This window comes from Ammospiza nelsoni, chromosome 8 (assembly GCF_027579445.1).
Source record: "Ammospiza nelsoni isolate bAmmNel1 chromosome 8, bAmmNel1.pri, whole genome shotgun sequence".
NCBI classification, from domain to species: domain Eukaryota; kingdom Metazoa; phylum Chordata; class Aves; order Passeriformes; family Passerellidae; genus Ammospiza; species Ammospiza nelsoni.
Genome location: NC_080640.1, coordinates 38,436,358 through 38,452,350, shown reverse-complemented (window position 1 = coordinate 38,452,350; position 15,993 = coordinate 38,436,358). Strand labels below are relative to the sequence as shown.

General features: G+C 47.4%; 1 protein-coding gene across 2 annotated transcripts in view; it reads right to left on the bottom strand.

Moving 5' to 3' along the window:
• CCAR1 (cell division cycle and apoptosis regulator 1) overlaps positions 1-15,454 on the bottom strand; it is a 31,181-nt gene extending 15,727 nt beyond the window's left edge. The window contains exons 1-10 of one of the 2 annotated variants that reach the window (XM_059476802.1): positions 15,425-15,454; positions 14,462-14,580; positions 7,330-7,580; positions 6,547-6,591; positions 5,834-5,866; positions 4,185-4,378; positions 3,185-3,299; positions 2,926-3,115; positions 831-963; positions 393-554 (exon numbers count right to left, since the gene is read on the bottom strand). In XM_059476802.1, coding sequence (XP_059332785.1) covers positions 393-554; positions 831-963; positions 2,926-3,115; positions 3,185-3,299; positions 4,185-4,378; positions 5,834-5,866; positions 6,547-6,591; positions 7,330-7,580; positions 14,462-14,534 — 1,196 coding nt within the window. In that variant the 5' untranslated portion in view covers positions 14,535-14,580; positions 15,425-15,454. The remainder of the gene's footprint in view (positions 1-392; positions 555-830; positions 964-2,925; positions 3,116-3,184; positions 3,300-4,184; positions 4,379-5,833; positions 5,867-6,546; positions 6,592-7,329; positions 7,581-14,461; positions 14,581-15,424) is intronic. The other variant, XM_059476803.1, reaches the window with a different exon arrangement.
• Between the last annotated feature and the right edge of the window lie 539 nt (positions 15,455-15,993).

Here is a 15,993-nt window from a genome sequence, read left to right as displayed (position 1 = left end):
GCAATACAACCACTGTATGTTTGGTGCTGGATATATAACATCCCAAGAATATTACGTTTGAATGTCATGGATGAAGTTTAAAAAAGTAACAATTAAACACTCTTCCCATTCAGGGTCTGCATGTTAGGGAATATTCACCAAACAATGCTATAAAGCTATTTTGCAATAGCACTCTAAAGCAACACAGAACCTCCAACAAGTTCATCATACAAGGTTCTTAGCCATTACATACTTGACCAGCTAGGTTTTTTGCATGTTACATTGAAAGACGGAAGAAAGAAGGGAAAATTCACTTAAAAAAGGTCACGGGAAGAGCTTGAGAGTCAGGACCCTCACTTATAGACACACAGGCGCCACGATGACGCAGACTGCGGGCACGCACGCACACGTACCAGTCCAGGGAGAACTTGGAGAACTGCACGGTGTAGCGGGGCAGCACGCGGCGCGGGCGGCGCGGGGAGCGCTCCCGGTCCCGCCGCGGCGATCGCTCCCGCGAGCGCTTCCTCTGCGGGGACCTCTCCCGGGACCGGCGCCGCTCCCGCTCCCGCTCTCGGCTTCAACAACACACAGAACGCAAGAGTTTATGCGGGCTGGGAACACAAAGCGACGTCTAGCACAACTGTCAGACACAGCTCAAAAAAGGGAAGAAGTTTCAGTAGTCTCTTTACAAGAGAAACTGATAACACAACTCCTTTCTTTCAAGCAGATAAGAACTCTTCCCTAATTCCTAAGGGTAACACCACTTGTGGCTCTTGCTGACCCACTCTGGAGCAGGCAGCTCAGCTCTGGGTGAGGAAAGCTCTTTCTGCACCACAGTCTGGCCTACCTACCTCCTGTCATCCTTTCGGTTTGGCATGGGGTCTCCACCTCGGTCATTCCTGCCAGAAAATCTGGATGGTGGGTCGAGTCTTCGAGCTGGCTGTGGCTGTGAAACCAGACGGACTGGGGGCTGCAGCAAACCGCCTGCAACAGAATGGACAGCACCGATACAGAACAGGGGCAAGCACCTACACGTGGCAAACACTGCTGCTTGCAGCTGCTTCACTTTCTGATGTTAAATTTATCCTTTAACAGCCCCCCAAAGAAACTCAAGAGAACTAAACTTTCCTTCACTGAGGCAAGCTGACACTCTATCAAAGTGAAATTGGTTAAAAGCATCCTCCTGAGGTGGAAGCTAATACAATCTAAGCACATGGAATTCATCTTAATAAACAGCTAAGCCTTTCCAAAAACTTAAATTACAGATATACTACTACCTACTCATTTTACCGAAGGAAAACTGAAATCCTCATTTTAAGGCTATTCATACATAAAAACAACTGGCATCCTGAAAAAATATTCCTAAATCAATATATTACACTGCTACACCAATCCCTCAGCAGGTAATTTCTTTGCCTTGAGACATTTCAGCAAGTGATTTAAGTGGAGCAAATGTTATTAAACACCAATGAACAATTAGGACTAATTAAATTGCAGTAAGCATTTATGCAAAACAATTCTGCTTTGGTTCTTCTGCCCTTGCTTTTACTGTGTTAAGACCAGTCCTAACATTATCATTTCTGTCACTGATTCCTTAGCCACTCAAAGTTTGAGAGACTTCACAGCCTTTGTTTTAGATTTGCCATGTTTGGCAGTGTTTCTTCTCTCAGATGCCCACCTGGCTAACTGAAATTAATAAGCAAAGAAACAACAGCTTTAAGAACACAACTGTGAAACCTGATTTTGTGGAAAACTGCAGAAGATGCTGAAGGACTGCACTGCTACTAATACTTTCAACTCCCCAACTTGTCTGAGAAAGAACAAAAACTACACTGAATTTGCTTTTGGCTTACAAAGTCTTAACATGAACAGGAGTCCATGGGGACTTCAGTAACCAGGTGATTTCTGAGCTACTGCAGGCAATGTGCCTTGCACAAAGGTGCAGGAAGACATATCCAGTCTGAACACTCAGCAGAGCCCCCTCCATATTATTTTAGCTATTGCTTCCACCTTTTGATTAACAGGAAAATAACCATCACCCACATAGCACCAGAGTTGTTGGGGAAGATGAAACAGGAAAGCCTTATAAATATGATTGCCTGCCAAAAGATTTTGAGAATATGGAAGCTATGAGCGAGATTGAAATGAAAGCAAGCTTTGAGATACCTCAGTTACCGATCAACTGGAAAACAATGGTGTGGCTGGCTGAAGATAATTCCCTTTTGATGGAACAACACCCTCTGCTTGCAGACAGTCCAAGGGTCAGAGCAGACCCTGCCAGCTTGGCAGAAGGGGCCCAAAGAGGAGTTTTTAGGGTTTAAAATGTAGCACAGTATGGTAATGCAATGATTCTTATAGGCTGTATGTAAATGCTGTAGGATTTGTATCTTGTACTAGATTGGTTAGTGAGAATCAGAATATTCAACACAGAGGACTTATGGTATTGTAAGGGGAACCTTGCTCTCTGATCCTCTCTTTCACTCTCTCATCCTCTTTACCATGCTCTTGCCTTCTCTCTCTTTCCCACTCTCTTTACCTCTCTCTCCCTCTTTGGGGCCTGCTCTGAGCTGTGTCTGGCAGCTCCCAGCAGGGCCCTGCACCCAGGCCCTGTGCAATAAACCCCAAATCCCAGCAGGGCCCTGCACCCAGGCCCTGTGCAATAAACCCCAAATCCCAGCAGGGCTCTGCACCCAGGCCCTTTGCAATAAACCCCAAATCCCAGCAGGGCCCTGCACCCAGGCCCTGTGCAATAAACCCCAAATCCCAGCAGGGCTCTGCACCCAGGCCCTTTGCAATAAACCCCAAATCCCAGCAGGGCCCTGCACCCAGGCCCTCTGCAATAAACCCCAAGTTCCTGACCTGGCTGCAGAGATCTCTGCTCTCCATCTGTCCCACCCCCCGTCACTCCCACCACAGTGACCCCCCAGAAGTTCACTGAAGGAGCACCTTTCTGCTGTGGCTGCTGCAGCAGGGGCTGAGGCTGTGTCTGGAGCAGGGGCGTGATGGAGGCTGCAGAGATCTGTGCCTGCAGCAGGGACTGTGGCTGTGGCTGCGCCTGCACTCCGAAGGTCTGCTGGGCCAGGGGCTGCAGCACGGCCGGCGGCGTCTTCAGCAGCGGCTGCGCCTGGCTCTGGTTCTGGGGACACAGCGAGGGTCAGCGGGGAGCTGCAGCTGCGCCCCTGCCCGGCACCCGCACCACACCCACCTGGTTGGGCAGGGTCTGGATCCTCTGGGCGTTCCATTTGAACGGCATGTTGGGGTTGTACGTGGCTTCCACCAGAACCCTGTCACCCACCTGAGGGGTCTTGCCTTTGACGGCGCTGCAAATGTTACAGAAAATGCGTGTGAGAGGCTTCTTTAGCTTGGCTTTTTGCATGTTTCATTTGAAGATGGGAGACAGTAGGCAAAATTAATTTTAAAAAAGCTTATGGGAAGAGCATCTACCCCCAAATTCAGCATTAGTTGCTTCAGTTCAGGTATGTACAGGAACTTAGTAATTCCCTGTCTTTGGCCCTAAGGGGAAAGTTCCCCAAACAGCACCAAGTTAAGACATGCAGACAGTAGGTTTTGTGCTTTTAATCACCCACAAATTCTGCAATTTTCTATTACATGAAGCTAGCAACCTCTGGATCTCCCAGCTTTGGGCTTTGTATTAAAAAAATTCAAAAGTTCACATGAAGTACTGTCACAGACACATTTTATGAAAAATCCTTTCCTCAGGATTTTTTCTCCTGACAAGCTGAGAGACCTCAGGAACAAAATGTAAACAATGGTTATCTGCTGCTGTGGAATGCAACAGGTGCATCTGTGATTGGTCTCATGTGGTTGTTTCTAATTAATGGCCAATCACAGTCAGCTGGCTCAGACTCTCAGTCAGTCACAAGCTTTTGTTATCATTCCACTTCTTGCATGCTAGTCTTCTGATAAAATGCTTTCTTCTATTCTTTTAGTATAGCTTTCATATCATAAAATAATAAATCAAGCCTTCTGAAACATGGAGTCAGATGCTCATCTCTTCCCTCATTCTGGGACCCCTGTGAACAGCACCACAAAGTACCTCAGACATCTATTAACCTCTCTGACTTTCACTGCCGAATGAAAACAACACACTGCTGCACACAGAATTAGGGCGCAACCATCTCCACTTTTGACTACTGAGAGCATCACAAAGCGATCACATCTGCAGGTGAGCGCTCACAGCTTACCTAAGCTGAAAAAAGACATCTTCATCCACAAAGCCGAAGGTGTCATGCAGCTTGGTGACCACTCCCGTGAATACCCGCTGCTTCTGGGGCTGGGTTTGCTGCTGGCTGGAGCGCGGGGCGGGGTAGGACACGGTGATCTGCGCCGCCGGCTGCGGCGTGGACAGGCTCAGGCTGGTGGGCAGTGCCACCGCCGGCTGCAGGCAGAACAGAGCAAAGCTCAGGGCTGGCACGGCTGCCACTGACGGGGAGCAGCTCCTCCAGCCACACAAATAACAGTTTAACTTCATTGGAGCACCTAGAACTGACATTGCAGGCAGAACAGAGCAAAGCTCAGGGCTGGCACAGCTGCCACTGACGGGGAGCAGCTCCTCCAGCCACACAAATAACAGTTTAACTTCATTGGAGCACCTAGAACTGACATTGCAGGCAGAACAGAGCAAAGCTCAGGGCTGGCACGGCTGCCACTGACGGGGAGCAGCTCCTCCAGCCACACAAATAACAATTTAACATGACTAGAGCACCTAAAATACAAATTTCAGGTAAAACAGCAACGCTCAGGGCTGGCACGGCTGCCAGGGAGCAGCTCCTCCAGCCACAGAAACTGCTGTTTAACATGGCTAGAGCACCTAGAACTGACATTTCAGGTAAAACAAAGGAACACTCAGTGCTCTCACACTGCCAGGGAGCAGCTCCTCCAGCCACACATACAGCAGTTAATGTGACTAGAGCACCTAGAACAGATATTTCAGATGATGGAAGTTTCTTGTGGTTTTTGTCAGGTTGTTGGTTTTTTTGAAGATTACATGCTTCTTACTTTAATGAAGACTGGTTTTGTTTATCATTCTTTTTTGTAAGAGTCAGCTTCCCCCAAAAATGTACCATGTCCAGATAAAAAGCATGAAGATGCATTACTGTCTACAAAATGTACCTTGTCCAGACAAAAAGCATGAAGATGCATTACTGTCTACAGGCAACACACACAGTGGGCCTGAAGTGGAGATAAATTCCCAGCTTTGCTAGGAATAAATGCTTAAGAGGCCATTCTGCATTCATATCCCACCTGGAATCAGAAGTCAGTAAAGGCTGAGGACAACACAAACCCTTCCCTAGCTCAACAGGTCATGTACTCCCCTTACAAAAGCAGAACACAGTAAGGTAATGAAATCAAGTCAAACATTTTTACCTTTTAAAGCCTGTTTAAAAGTTCAAGTGAAAATGGAACTAGAGGAATTTGCAATGTGTTAAATGGCTGCATGTTTTAAACCCATCAAGCTCAGCAGGGTTCTTTTTAAACCTCTTTATACACATACTGTTAATAGAGGAAAATAAATTCCTTCAGAGAGAAGAGAAAGATTTTCCCCATTTGTTATTTACTGCAAAATAAATGGACACTTGAAGTTCAAACAAAAAAAACAAAAAAAAAATCATCAACACATATGTTCCCTTCAAGATTAAGGAAGAGTGGTTGCTAATAATTTTTGAAACCAAGGCTATGCATATTTTAACATCTGGATGAAATAAACCTGTACCAATAAAATGTTCATTCATATTAGTTCATTTTACAGATTAAAATACCAAGATGTCACAAATTTGCACTCTTGCATTATCTGTGTTTGGGGATGAAGACCAAACAATAAAGCCAAACTAACCTGAGTTAAAAGGGTCTGCTGAGGTTGCTGCAACTTAAAATAAATAAAGTTATAAATTAATTTTATATGCTTAAGGAAATTGTACAATTCTACCTCTTCTTTACAAGTAAGATTTTTTGCTTAATCTGAGTCAGTTAATAGTCCTTTAGGGCTTGGTCATTTCAGCAGTTTGCACATCTGTAAAACTGTGCCTCTGGGGTTAATTTTGAGATTGTATAACCCAGGTTTATACAGAAAAGAGAAATACTGAATTTTTTTGAACTGAAAGTTAATAGCAATACCAAAAAAATTTTGGCAGCTGGAACAGCTTAGGTATGTAATTCCCTTGTACTTTTATTCTTTTTTAAAAATCCTGTTAAGTTAGAAGATCATAATAAAATCCAAAAGGGAACGTTTTTGGACAGCGTCTTTCCAGCAGTTAAAATACACGGCCCTGTTTGGAGCAAAGTTCAGCAGAAAATCATTTACACGTGGAACAGAAATTATTTCTAAAATTTGTTTTTGCAGGAAGGTAGGCAGGTTTCCATTCTGCACACATCTTTCCAAGTTTATGAACTTCAAGCTCTCTTTTGCCACACAAAGTTTCTTTATGTTACTTAAGTTTCTTTAACAACTTCCCACATGAGGATGATTTCGGAGACAAATCCTACAAGACACACAATCAACATTATTTTAAAGTTATTTGTGATGTACACAGTAAGAATCAGACAAACCTGTTGCTGTACACTATAGAGAGTCTGCTGAGGTTGTGAATATTGCTGAAACAGATAAAAGCAAAATATTCCATAAACAGGAGAATTATTACCACAGTAACATCAAATATAAGTTACCTGCTTAGCAAGTTCTAGATAAAAACAATCAACCTTTAACAATTTTAATTTAAAAATAACTAATAATATCAATGTATATAATTTTCATAATATCAATGTATATAATTTTTGTAACAATTATTCTGAGCCTGTAGAGTGGGCCCTGATGTTCTCTTTCTAGCTAAAGTCAGCAATTTTTGTTAAGCCTGATGCTTAAGATGGTATTTAAGTCACATTACAAAATCATGCAAAACCCCATAAAGGAGATAGATATATATATATATAGAGGGAGAGAGAGAGGTGGGAGATACTTGAGATTCTCAGTTTAGATGCAGCAAAGCCCATTCTCCCAAAGGGCTAAAAATCAGCTCCTCTACAGCCCAACTTCCCACTAATTCTCTTTCTAGCTAAAGTCAGCAATTTTTGTTAAGCCTGACACTTAAGGCACATTACAAAATCATGCAAAATCCCATAAAGAATATATATATATATACATAGAGAGAGAGAGAGAGAGAGAGAGATGGGAGATACTGAGATTCTCAGCTTAGATGCAGCACCCCCATTCTCCCAAAGCGCTACAACTCAGCTCCTCCCCATGCCAACGTCCCCCTAACCAACTCCACCTCTGCCAGCTATCCCCGCCCATCCCGCCATGGATAAGAGACAGGTTCACACTGCGATGTTCACCATTTGCCATTCTCCTTTCCTCCTGGGTCCTTTAGCCGGCCGCAGTTCGGGCAGCGCCGGCCGCGGTGGGTGCTTTACCTGCTGCAGGGCCGCGGCCGCGGCTGCCGCCTGCTGCTGGAGCGCGGCGCTCTGGCTCAGCTGGTAGTTGGCGGGGCTCTGCGTGGTCAGCCCCGCGGCTGCCAGCGCCGTCTGCTGCGTGTAGATGGTCGGGGAGGCTCCCAGCAGCGAGGGCTGCTGCACGCCCAGGGCAGCTGCGGAGACACGGAGGGAGGGAGGGAAGGGGGGACGCGGCCGGTGAGCGCCCGCAGCTCCGCGGCCTGCCCGCCTCACGCAGGACGCGCGGCGCGGTGCTCACCTCAGCCAGGAGCACCGAGGCGGGGAAACAACTTCCCAAACACAACACGAGGCATCGCATCCCAACGCCCTCCCTTCTAAACTGATCTAGCAAGCTTTTCTTCTAAATTCATCTAGTGAACCACAGCAGAGGAGCAGAGACCATTATGGTGGGGAAGATGGAACAGGAAAGCCTTATAAATATGATTGTCTGGCAAAAGATTTTGAGAATATGGAAACTGTAAGCAAGATTGAAATGAAAGCAAGCTTTGAGATACCTCAGTTACTGAACAACTGGAAAACAATAATGTAGCCAAACTGAAAGCAATCCCCTTCTGATGGAACAACACCCTCTGCTTGCAGACAGGCCCAAGGGTCAGAGCAGACCCTACAGCTTGGCAGAAGGGGCCCAAAGAGGAGTTTTTAGGGTTTAAAATGTAACACGGTATGGTAATGTAGTGATCCTGATAGGCTGTATGGAAATGCTATAGGATTTGTATGTTGTACTATATTGGTTAGTGAGAATTAGAATATTCAACACAGAAGATTTATTGTATTGTAATGGGAACCTCACTCCCTTACCCCTTTTACTCTCTTGCCCTCTCATCCTCTCTGCCCCTCTCTTCTCTCATCCTGCTCCAGCCGTGTCTGGCAGCTCCCAGCAGGGCCATGCACCCAGGCCCTTTGCAATAAACCCCAAGTTCCACAAACTAACTTAAAAAAATCTCTCATTTTCGTCCGTCCCGATTGTCCCACCCCCCAACGCTCCTACAGTGAATCAACTTCCCAAATTCAACACAAAGCATCACATCCCACTAGCTTCTCTTCTAAACTGATCTACCAAGCTTCTCTTCTAAATTCATCTACCAACCATGTAGCTACGATACTTTCTGAAAAATCCTTTCCTTAGGATTTTTCCTCCTGAGAAGCTGAGGCGCCTCAGGAACAAAATGCAAACATTGATTATCTGCTGCTGTGGAATGCAACAGGTGCATCTGGGATTGGTGTCATGTGGTTGTTTCTAATTAATGGCCAAACACAGTGAGCTGGCTCGGGCTCTCTGTCCGAGACACAAGCCTTTGTTATCATTCCATTCCTCTTCTATTCTTAGCCAGCCTTCTGATGAAACCCTTTCTTGTATTTTTTTAGTATCGTTTTAATATAATATATATCATAAAATAATAAATCAGCCTTCTGAAACACGGAGTCAGATCCTCTTCTCTTCCCTCAACCTCAGACCCCTGTGAACACGGTCAGAGGCTTTCCTTCTAAATTCATCTACCAAGCTTCTCTTCTAAATTCATCTACCAATAGTGACCCACAGGAGAGGAGCAGAGACCATTACACATCTCTGCTTCCATGCTCATGATTTTCCAGCCCTGTAGTTGTCATCTCCACCTGCACCCACCCCCTCCCCCGTGTACTTCCTTGGACAACCCTTTATTTGGATGAGCCAAATGAAGATTGCTGCTCTGCTCTGTCAATACATTGCATTCTAGTGAGGGCAAGAGAAAGCTTTACTGTAACAGCATCTGTGAGACAGAGGCTCATGGAACGTGTCCTCTGAAATCACCAAGTTTTTGCTTCACTCAGTGCTGTCTTTGTGCCCTGTGAAGGGGGGGCTGGTGGAGAAGGAGCAGCCTTGGAACAACAGAGTTTAATCAGGCTGCACGTGTAAGGGGACTCAAGCTCTCTGCAGCTCTCAATAGGAAGGGTTTGTGCTGCCCAGAAGGAAAGATTAGTTTATTTTATTGTCACACTGGCTTTTAATTCACCACAGAACATAAGCAAATCATGAGGAGCAGCTATGCACAGGCTGTGCTTCTGGACAAGGTATGCTCAAGGTTTACAGAGGGATCTCCTGGGTGACAAAGAGCCCTGCAAAATGCAAATCTCAGCAAAAAACTGCAAACCTATCTGGAAACCTGCTCCCTCTCTGGCAGGAGTTTTGTAAAAAGTTATGGGCAGCTGCATGATCAAATATCACTTCATTAAACTATCAGCCTAGTGCACATGTTTAAATAAAACCAGAGAGAAACTGGGCAGGGAAACACACTGCCAGCAAAAACAGGTCAGGCAGCCATCTTCAGAACTGAGCAACACTCAGGATTAACACAGCTCTTCTCTCTTCCAAAGCCCTCAGAGACACACAGGGGAATGAGGAACAGATTCACAGTGTTCCTGCAGAGTTTGTGCTCTGTTCTTACTGATGCAAAAGGAACCTTTCACTCCTGACCCAGGGATGCAGTAAAACCCTGCTTGTAGCTGGGGACTGTCACCATAAACAATGCTGTACCCCCTCCACAGGTCCTGAATAATAATAATGTCACCCTTCCCACCTCACCACACTGCCCTTTCCAGCAGAGCAGACCCTGCTGATGGCACTGATCATCTCATAATTTTGGAATGAAATACATAAACAGCACTGAAAATAATTCCTATCACTATGATCTCTACCAAATATTGCCACACAAGCATTCCAGGAAGTAACAGGATTTTAAAAATGAAATCAAGCATTCTGCAGTGTACAGCATATAATTAACTTTCCCCCCTGGAAAATTCCAAAGTTTGCATGTCTTTAGAAGCCAGCAAACAAAATTTGAGGCTTCTCTCCTGACAAACCCTCCACTGTCTTCATCCTCCTGCTGGATCACCAGCTGCAATCTGAATGTGCAGCTTGGACCATCCAGAAGGAGACCCTCAACTGGACCCTCACCACTGTCTCACACAACACACCTTAAACACACCTTTAAATACAATTTACAAGCTTTGCTGCTGTATCCTGGGACTTTTCTTGGCTGGAACACTTTGCTGGCTCAGTCAGTGCATGCATCTTTCCCCTCTTCCTTCCACACGCCGAGCAGAAATTCCCATTAGTGCAGCAATCTGCTGCCTGCTGTCACCTTTGAACGTGTGAGACTATGCCAGCTACTGTCACTCAGTCCAAAGTTCCATCCCAATGTTGTTCCAGCACAGGGGGACGGAGGTGGGAAGCATTACCAAAAGCAAATTTCACAAGTTTTCTCCTACTTTGTGTACCAACAAAAACGCCTACTGCCAAAACCAGATCCTGGGACTATTCAGTTTCACTATGGCAATTTCCACTTCAGCACAACCCAGAACTATCTCAAGCAATTCCCAGCCCATCCTAAGACCCTTATCCCATTTTGTCAACTAAGAAAAACCAAGAAATTTTGCCATCTCTACTGAGCATTTCATATTAACTGGGTGTCTATAGTCTACAACACTGCAGATCAACCTACTGAGAAAGGGCAGAGACAAAAGGCAGCCAAAATCCTCTCAGAAGATAACACCTGTAGTAACAAGTTTTTCAAAGCTGGATCTTGTTCCCACTGATTTGCCCCAAAGTATTCCAGGACTTTCATCTGACTGCCTTTCATCTGTGTACTCATCTTGGTCAAACAGGCTCCAATTAATTAAGCAACTGAGCTTGCATTACTAGTTAAAAATAAATAAAAAAAAAAGAACAAAAAGGAAAAATCACACAGAAAAACAAGAGAGAGAATGAATCAGACTGAGTCTGCAATCCACATCTGACTGCCACAAGCATCTGCAGTGGCAAACAACAGCTCCTCAGGGTTTGTAATCATGTCAGTAAGTAGTGATGGAAATGCCTTCCTTCAGATGCAGGGCAAACAACCCCCCCTGGCACCAAACACTGAGTGGCACCTCCAGCTGGCAGGCTCAGACAGAAGCTGGGCTCCCAGGCTGCAGCTCTGGGTTGGGTTATAGACACTGCAACCAACACAAAGACAGCATTTACTATCCCTCTTCCTACCCCTAAACCCTAAAGATCCCTAGAAGTTTGGGAAGCATATGCAAAATACAGAGCTACAGATGTCCCCTTGGTCAGTGATGTGGATTTATCAGAATCACAGCCAGGAGTGCCCCATGCAGGGCTTGGGACACTGCTCACAGCTGTCACAAATGGTGACACTGGGTCCTTGGCCTTCCAAGTTTCTTTAAGCCTCACACACTCGCAACACAAACACCACACAAGCTCCTCCAAACCCACTCCTCTAACGGGCACACACAAAGCAGGCTCATTTGTCATGGGACAAATGTGTTTACAGGCAGCAGCACCCTGAGCACAGCTCCTGCTCCTCGGGGGCTGACACTCAGCACAGCTCAGCCTGTCCCCGCAGGGGCTGCAGCAGGAACAGCACCATCAGCTGCACCATGAAATCCTCACACTGCACAGACAGCACCAACCAGGCAGAACACAGCAGGGCCAGGACCTCCCCAGCACCACAGCTCCATAAAACCACACAGCTTTCCATCATGGCCGTGCACAGGGCAAGCACTGGGACACAAAAAATGAAAAGCCAGAGAGGAGGAGGGAATTCTCCTTTGCATCATTATGCAAGTTAAAGTCATTTTCTGTAGTAGGCATGATTTAATCTATTCTTTAACAATGCTCAGCTACCACGGTGGGGGCTTTATTCTGGTTTTAGCCTTGTGATGCACAAAAGCATGAGATGAGGAGCAGGCAAAAATTCACTGTGTTCCATGTAGGAGTTTCCCTTCACACATCCATCTCTGCTGGCACCTGGAATTGCACATCCCTCTTTTAATTCCTCAGAGAGTAATTAATAAACCCTCCCAGAGGGATCACAGACCCTTCATTACACAGCCCGCAGTCCACAACCAGTGTGCCAGCCCTTAATAACAAAGAGCTTTAACTCATTTAGTTACTTCTTCACCAGGGATGGCCAAGACAGCCTCCACATCAGAAATTTTAAAAAATCCCTAAACCAAAACAATGAAAAACACAAACCCCCAACACTGACCCTACCCTTTTTGTAATAATCAAATTGGGTTTCTAGCACCATCACTCTCTGCTTCAGACAGCTTGAAAATAACCATATATCATGTTGTTTGTGTTACAAAAATCCAGATCTCCTTCCCTCATAGCCAAGCACCTCAAAGCTCTGGAGAAGGAACCTGACACTTGGATAAAAACAGCTGGCATGCATAAACACATGCAACAGCTTTGGCCAGCCCTCTGAAAGGGTGATTTTAAATTGAGTTCACTATTACTGAGGTTCACAAGGACAATCCAATCTGCACCATTTCTGGGGTGCTGAGCAGCAGGTGAGGCTGGTCAGCACACCTGAGCTCTCAGCACCTCGTCCTTGGGAATACAGCCTCCCTGAAGGTCACAACTTCACACTGAAAGGGGCAAGCTCAAGCACAAACACCGTTCTTCAGCTCCCAGCAGGGTCAGAGAGCACTGCTCACCTCCCAAAAGATGCTTCCTGTGCTCTTGGTCTGTATTAAAAATTTAAAAAGCAGGGGAACAAGTATGCACTGAAACAGCAGCTGGGCAGAAGAACGCCAGGGGAAGGAAGAGGATGCAGTCACTCCCTGGGATGCACAGTGTGAGTGCAGCAGTGCCATGGGAATCACTGCAGACACAGGATTCGCCCTGGGAAAGGAACTGAGTCAGGAGAGGAGGATTCCCACCCCAGAGATGTCACACACCTCCAAAAATGTCACACTCTCCCTGTCACAGACACATTTTATGGAAAATCCTTTCCTTAGGATTCTTCCTTCTGAGAAGCTGAGGCGCCTCAGGAACAAAATGCAAACAATGGTTATCTGCTGCTGTGGAATGCAACAGGTGCATCTGGGATTGGGCTCATGTGGCTGTTTCTAATTAATGGCCAATCACAGTCAGCTGGCTCGGACTCTGTCTGAGACACAAACCTTTGTTATCATTCCATTCTTTTTCTATTCTTAGCCAGCCTTCTGAGGAAATCCTTTCTTCTATTCTTTTAGTATAGTTTTACTATAATATATATGATAAAATAATAAATCAGCCTTGTGAACCACGGAGTCAGATCCTGTCTCCTCCCTCATCCTCAGACCCCCGTGAGCACGGTCACAATTCCCAAGCTTTGCCAGGCTGGCATTGCCAAAGGAGCTGTGACATGAACTCCGTGCCAAACCCAGACCCCTCTGAGTGCCACAGCATTGCTGAGCTCTCCTCACTCTGCGCAGCACAACTCCCAACATTTCACTAACAGATTTCTGGACTCAAGAAAAGCACAAGGCAGCTCCAGAACTGGAAATGGAAGCACCAAAATTCATCATGCATCAAACCTTCTGTGCTGTAAGCCAACACGCAAATGGAGCCAGACAGGTTTGTTAAACAGAGCCTGGCAATTAAAAACACTTCTCAGCTAAATCAAAGGAAACTCTCTGCCATTATAAGGGTAATACCTCTGGTTATAGGGACCTTTGAGTTCCATCTCAGCATTAAAAAATAAATAACCCCCTTCCCACCCAAGTAACAAATTCCAGAGAACTTCTCACTATGTGGATTATTTCTAATCGATTAATAAAACAAATGAATAAAATAATTCGTAAACGTCGATTCAGGCTGCCCAGGAAATGAAACTTAGGAAATCTGTAACACCTTACTGGAGCTGGTATTGTTTAGGCCAGAACCATGTAATTTAATAGGAGGTAATTTGATTTACACATCTTGGGCTATGACTAACTGGATATGTTGTTTATTGACTGAAATAATCAATACAAACTCACCTGGCATTTTACTCACACCCCTCAAGAAACCCAAATAACAAACAAAACCAACAGACAGCATCAGGCAACGACTTTTAAAGGCTCTGTTGTGGAAAAATCTCCTGATTTAAACCACCTAAACAGACTTTGGATAAGTCAGTCAGCACTGTGCCACTCTGAAGTGCACAGCCAAGTATGGAATCGCCAAATCCCCGAGGGGTCAGGGCTCAAACACCGAGTGTAAACTGACCTGGCTGAGACACCGCCGTGGCTGTAAACTGAGTAGCCCAAGGGGGATTTTTCTGTCCTCCAAACTGAGCCATGGCAGAAGGTAGAACCGCCCGGGTGTCTATCTTCTGGAATTGCAATCTAGGGAAATAAAATAAAATAAAATAAAATAAAATAAAATAAAATAAAATAAAACGCAGCTGCAATCTTTGAAACAAATACTGGCAGGTTATTGTAATAAAAAAAAAAATTCAAAACCACAAAAAAACCCAGACAACAAAAAAAACCAAACCAAAACAAAACAAAAAAATCAAAATCAAACCTCAATACCAGAAAAGAAAAAAAACAAAAAAAAGTCTCGAAATATTAGTTTTACATCCCTAAAGCCTGGTGGGGAACATGCGTCGCGGATGGGGAACGCAGAAAGTTGTAAGGCAAGTTATGTTATTTTCCCAAGGCCCGATCGCCATCTCCCACTTCTAAAACCGGGACGAACGCGTGTGCAAACGGGGAAATTCCCATTGGCGGGCACCGAGAGAGGAGGGTGCCCGTGCGGCCCCGAGTCCACACTCGCTGTTTGTTCCCGGCCGTGCCCGGGCAGCGCTGGCGCCGCTCGCGTTCCGCACGGCGGGGCCGGGCCCGGGCACCACGCGGGCCGAGCCGAGCGGAGCCGAGCCGGGCCCGCAGCGGCCCCGCCGCCTCCCCCCGGGCCCGCCAGAGCCGCTTTACCCCGGGCAGGCTCCGCTGCCGGCCGCGTGTGCGGGCCCCGCCGCCGGCCGGAAAGCGCCGCACGGCAGAAAGGCGAAGGCAGGCGGAGGCGGAGGCGGCGGCGCCGGGCCGGGCGGGCGGGAAGCGGGGCCTTCCCGCCCCTTGCCGCCCCTTCCCCCTCCTCCTCGCCCTCTTTCCCCCCGGTGCCCGCCCGGCCCCGCTCCGGGGCAGCCCCGGCCCCGCGCGCCCCCGGCCGCTCGCGCCGCGCCCGCCGTACCTGCGCGGGCCCGCGCCGCCGCCATCGCCGCCCGCCCCGCGCATGCGCCTCCGCCCCGCTCCACGTCACGCCTGCGACCGCGCGAAGCGGCGCGCGCCCGTCCCGGCCCGGCCGCGTGCGGTGCCCGCGCGCTCGGGGGGGCGGGGCCGCGCCGCCATCTTGGGCGAGGCGGGCGGGGCGGGGTCGCGGCGCCGCCATCTTGCGGCGGGAGCGCCCTGAGGGCAGCGCGGGCCCGGGCACGGCTCGGGGGGTCCCTGTGCGGGCCCGGGCACGGCTCGGGGTCCCCGTGCGTGCCCCTCCGCCCCACCGAGGCTGGCAGTGCTCACACACACCCAACGGGCCCCATCCCTGTCCGAGATAGGCACCCCCAGCCCCCTCCCGTAGCCGGCACACACGTTCGGGCCGCTCTGTGGGGACGGGGTCAGCTGAGGTGAGGGCAGGGCAGACGCGCCGCAGACGCATCAAAGCTCTTAACATGCTTTGGGACGGAAATTGCAGCCAGGATCAGTGCAGTAAGCACTTCAGGAGTTCTGGGCAAGAGTAATTTCTCTGCTTTCCTAGTCTGAGCT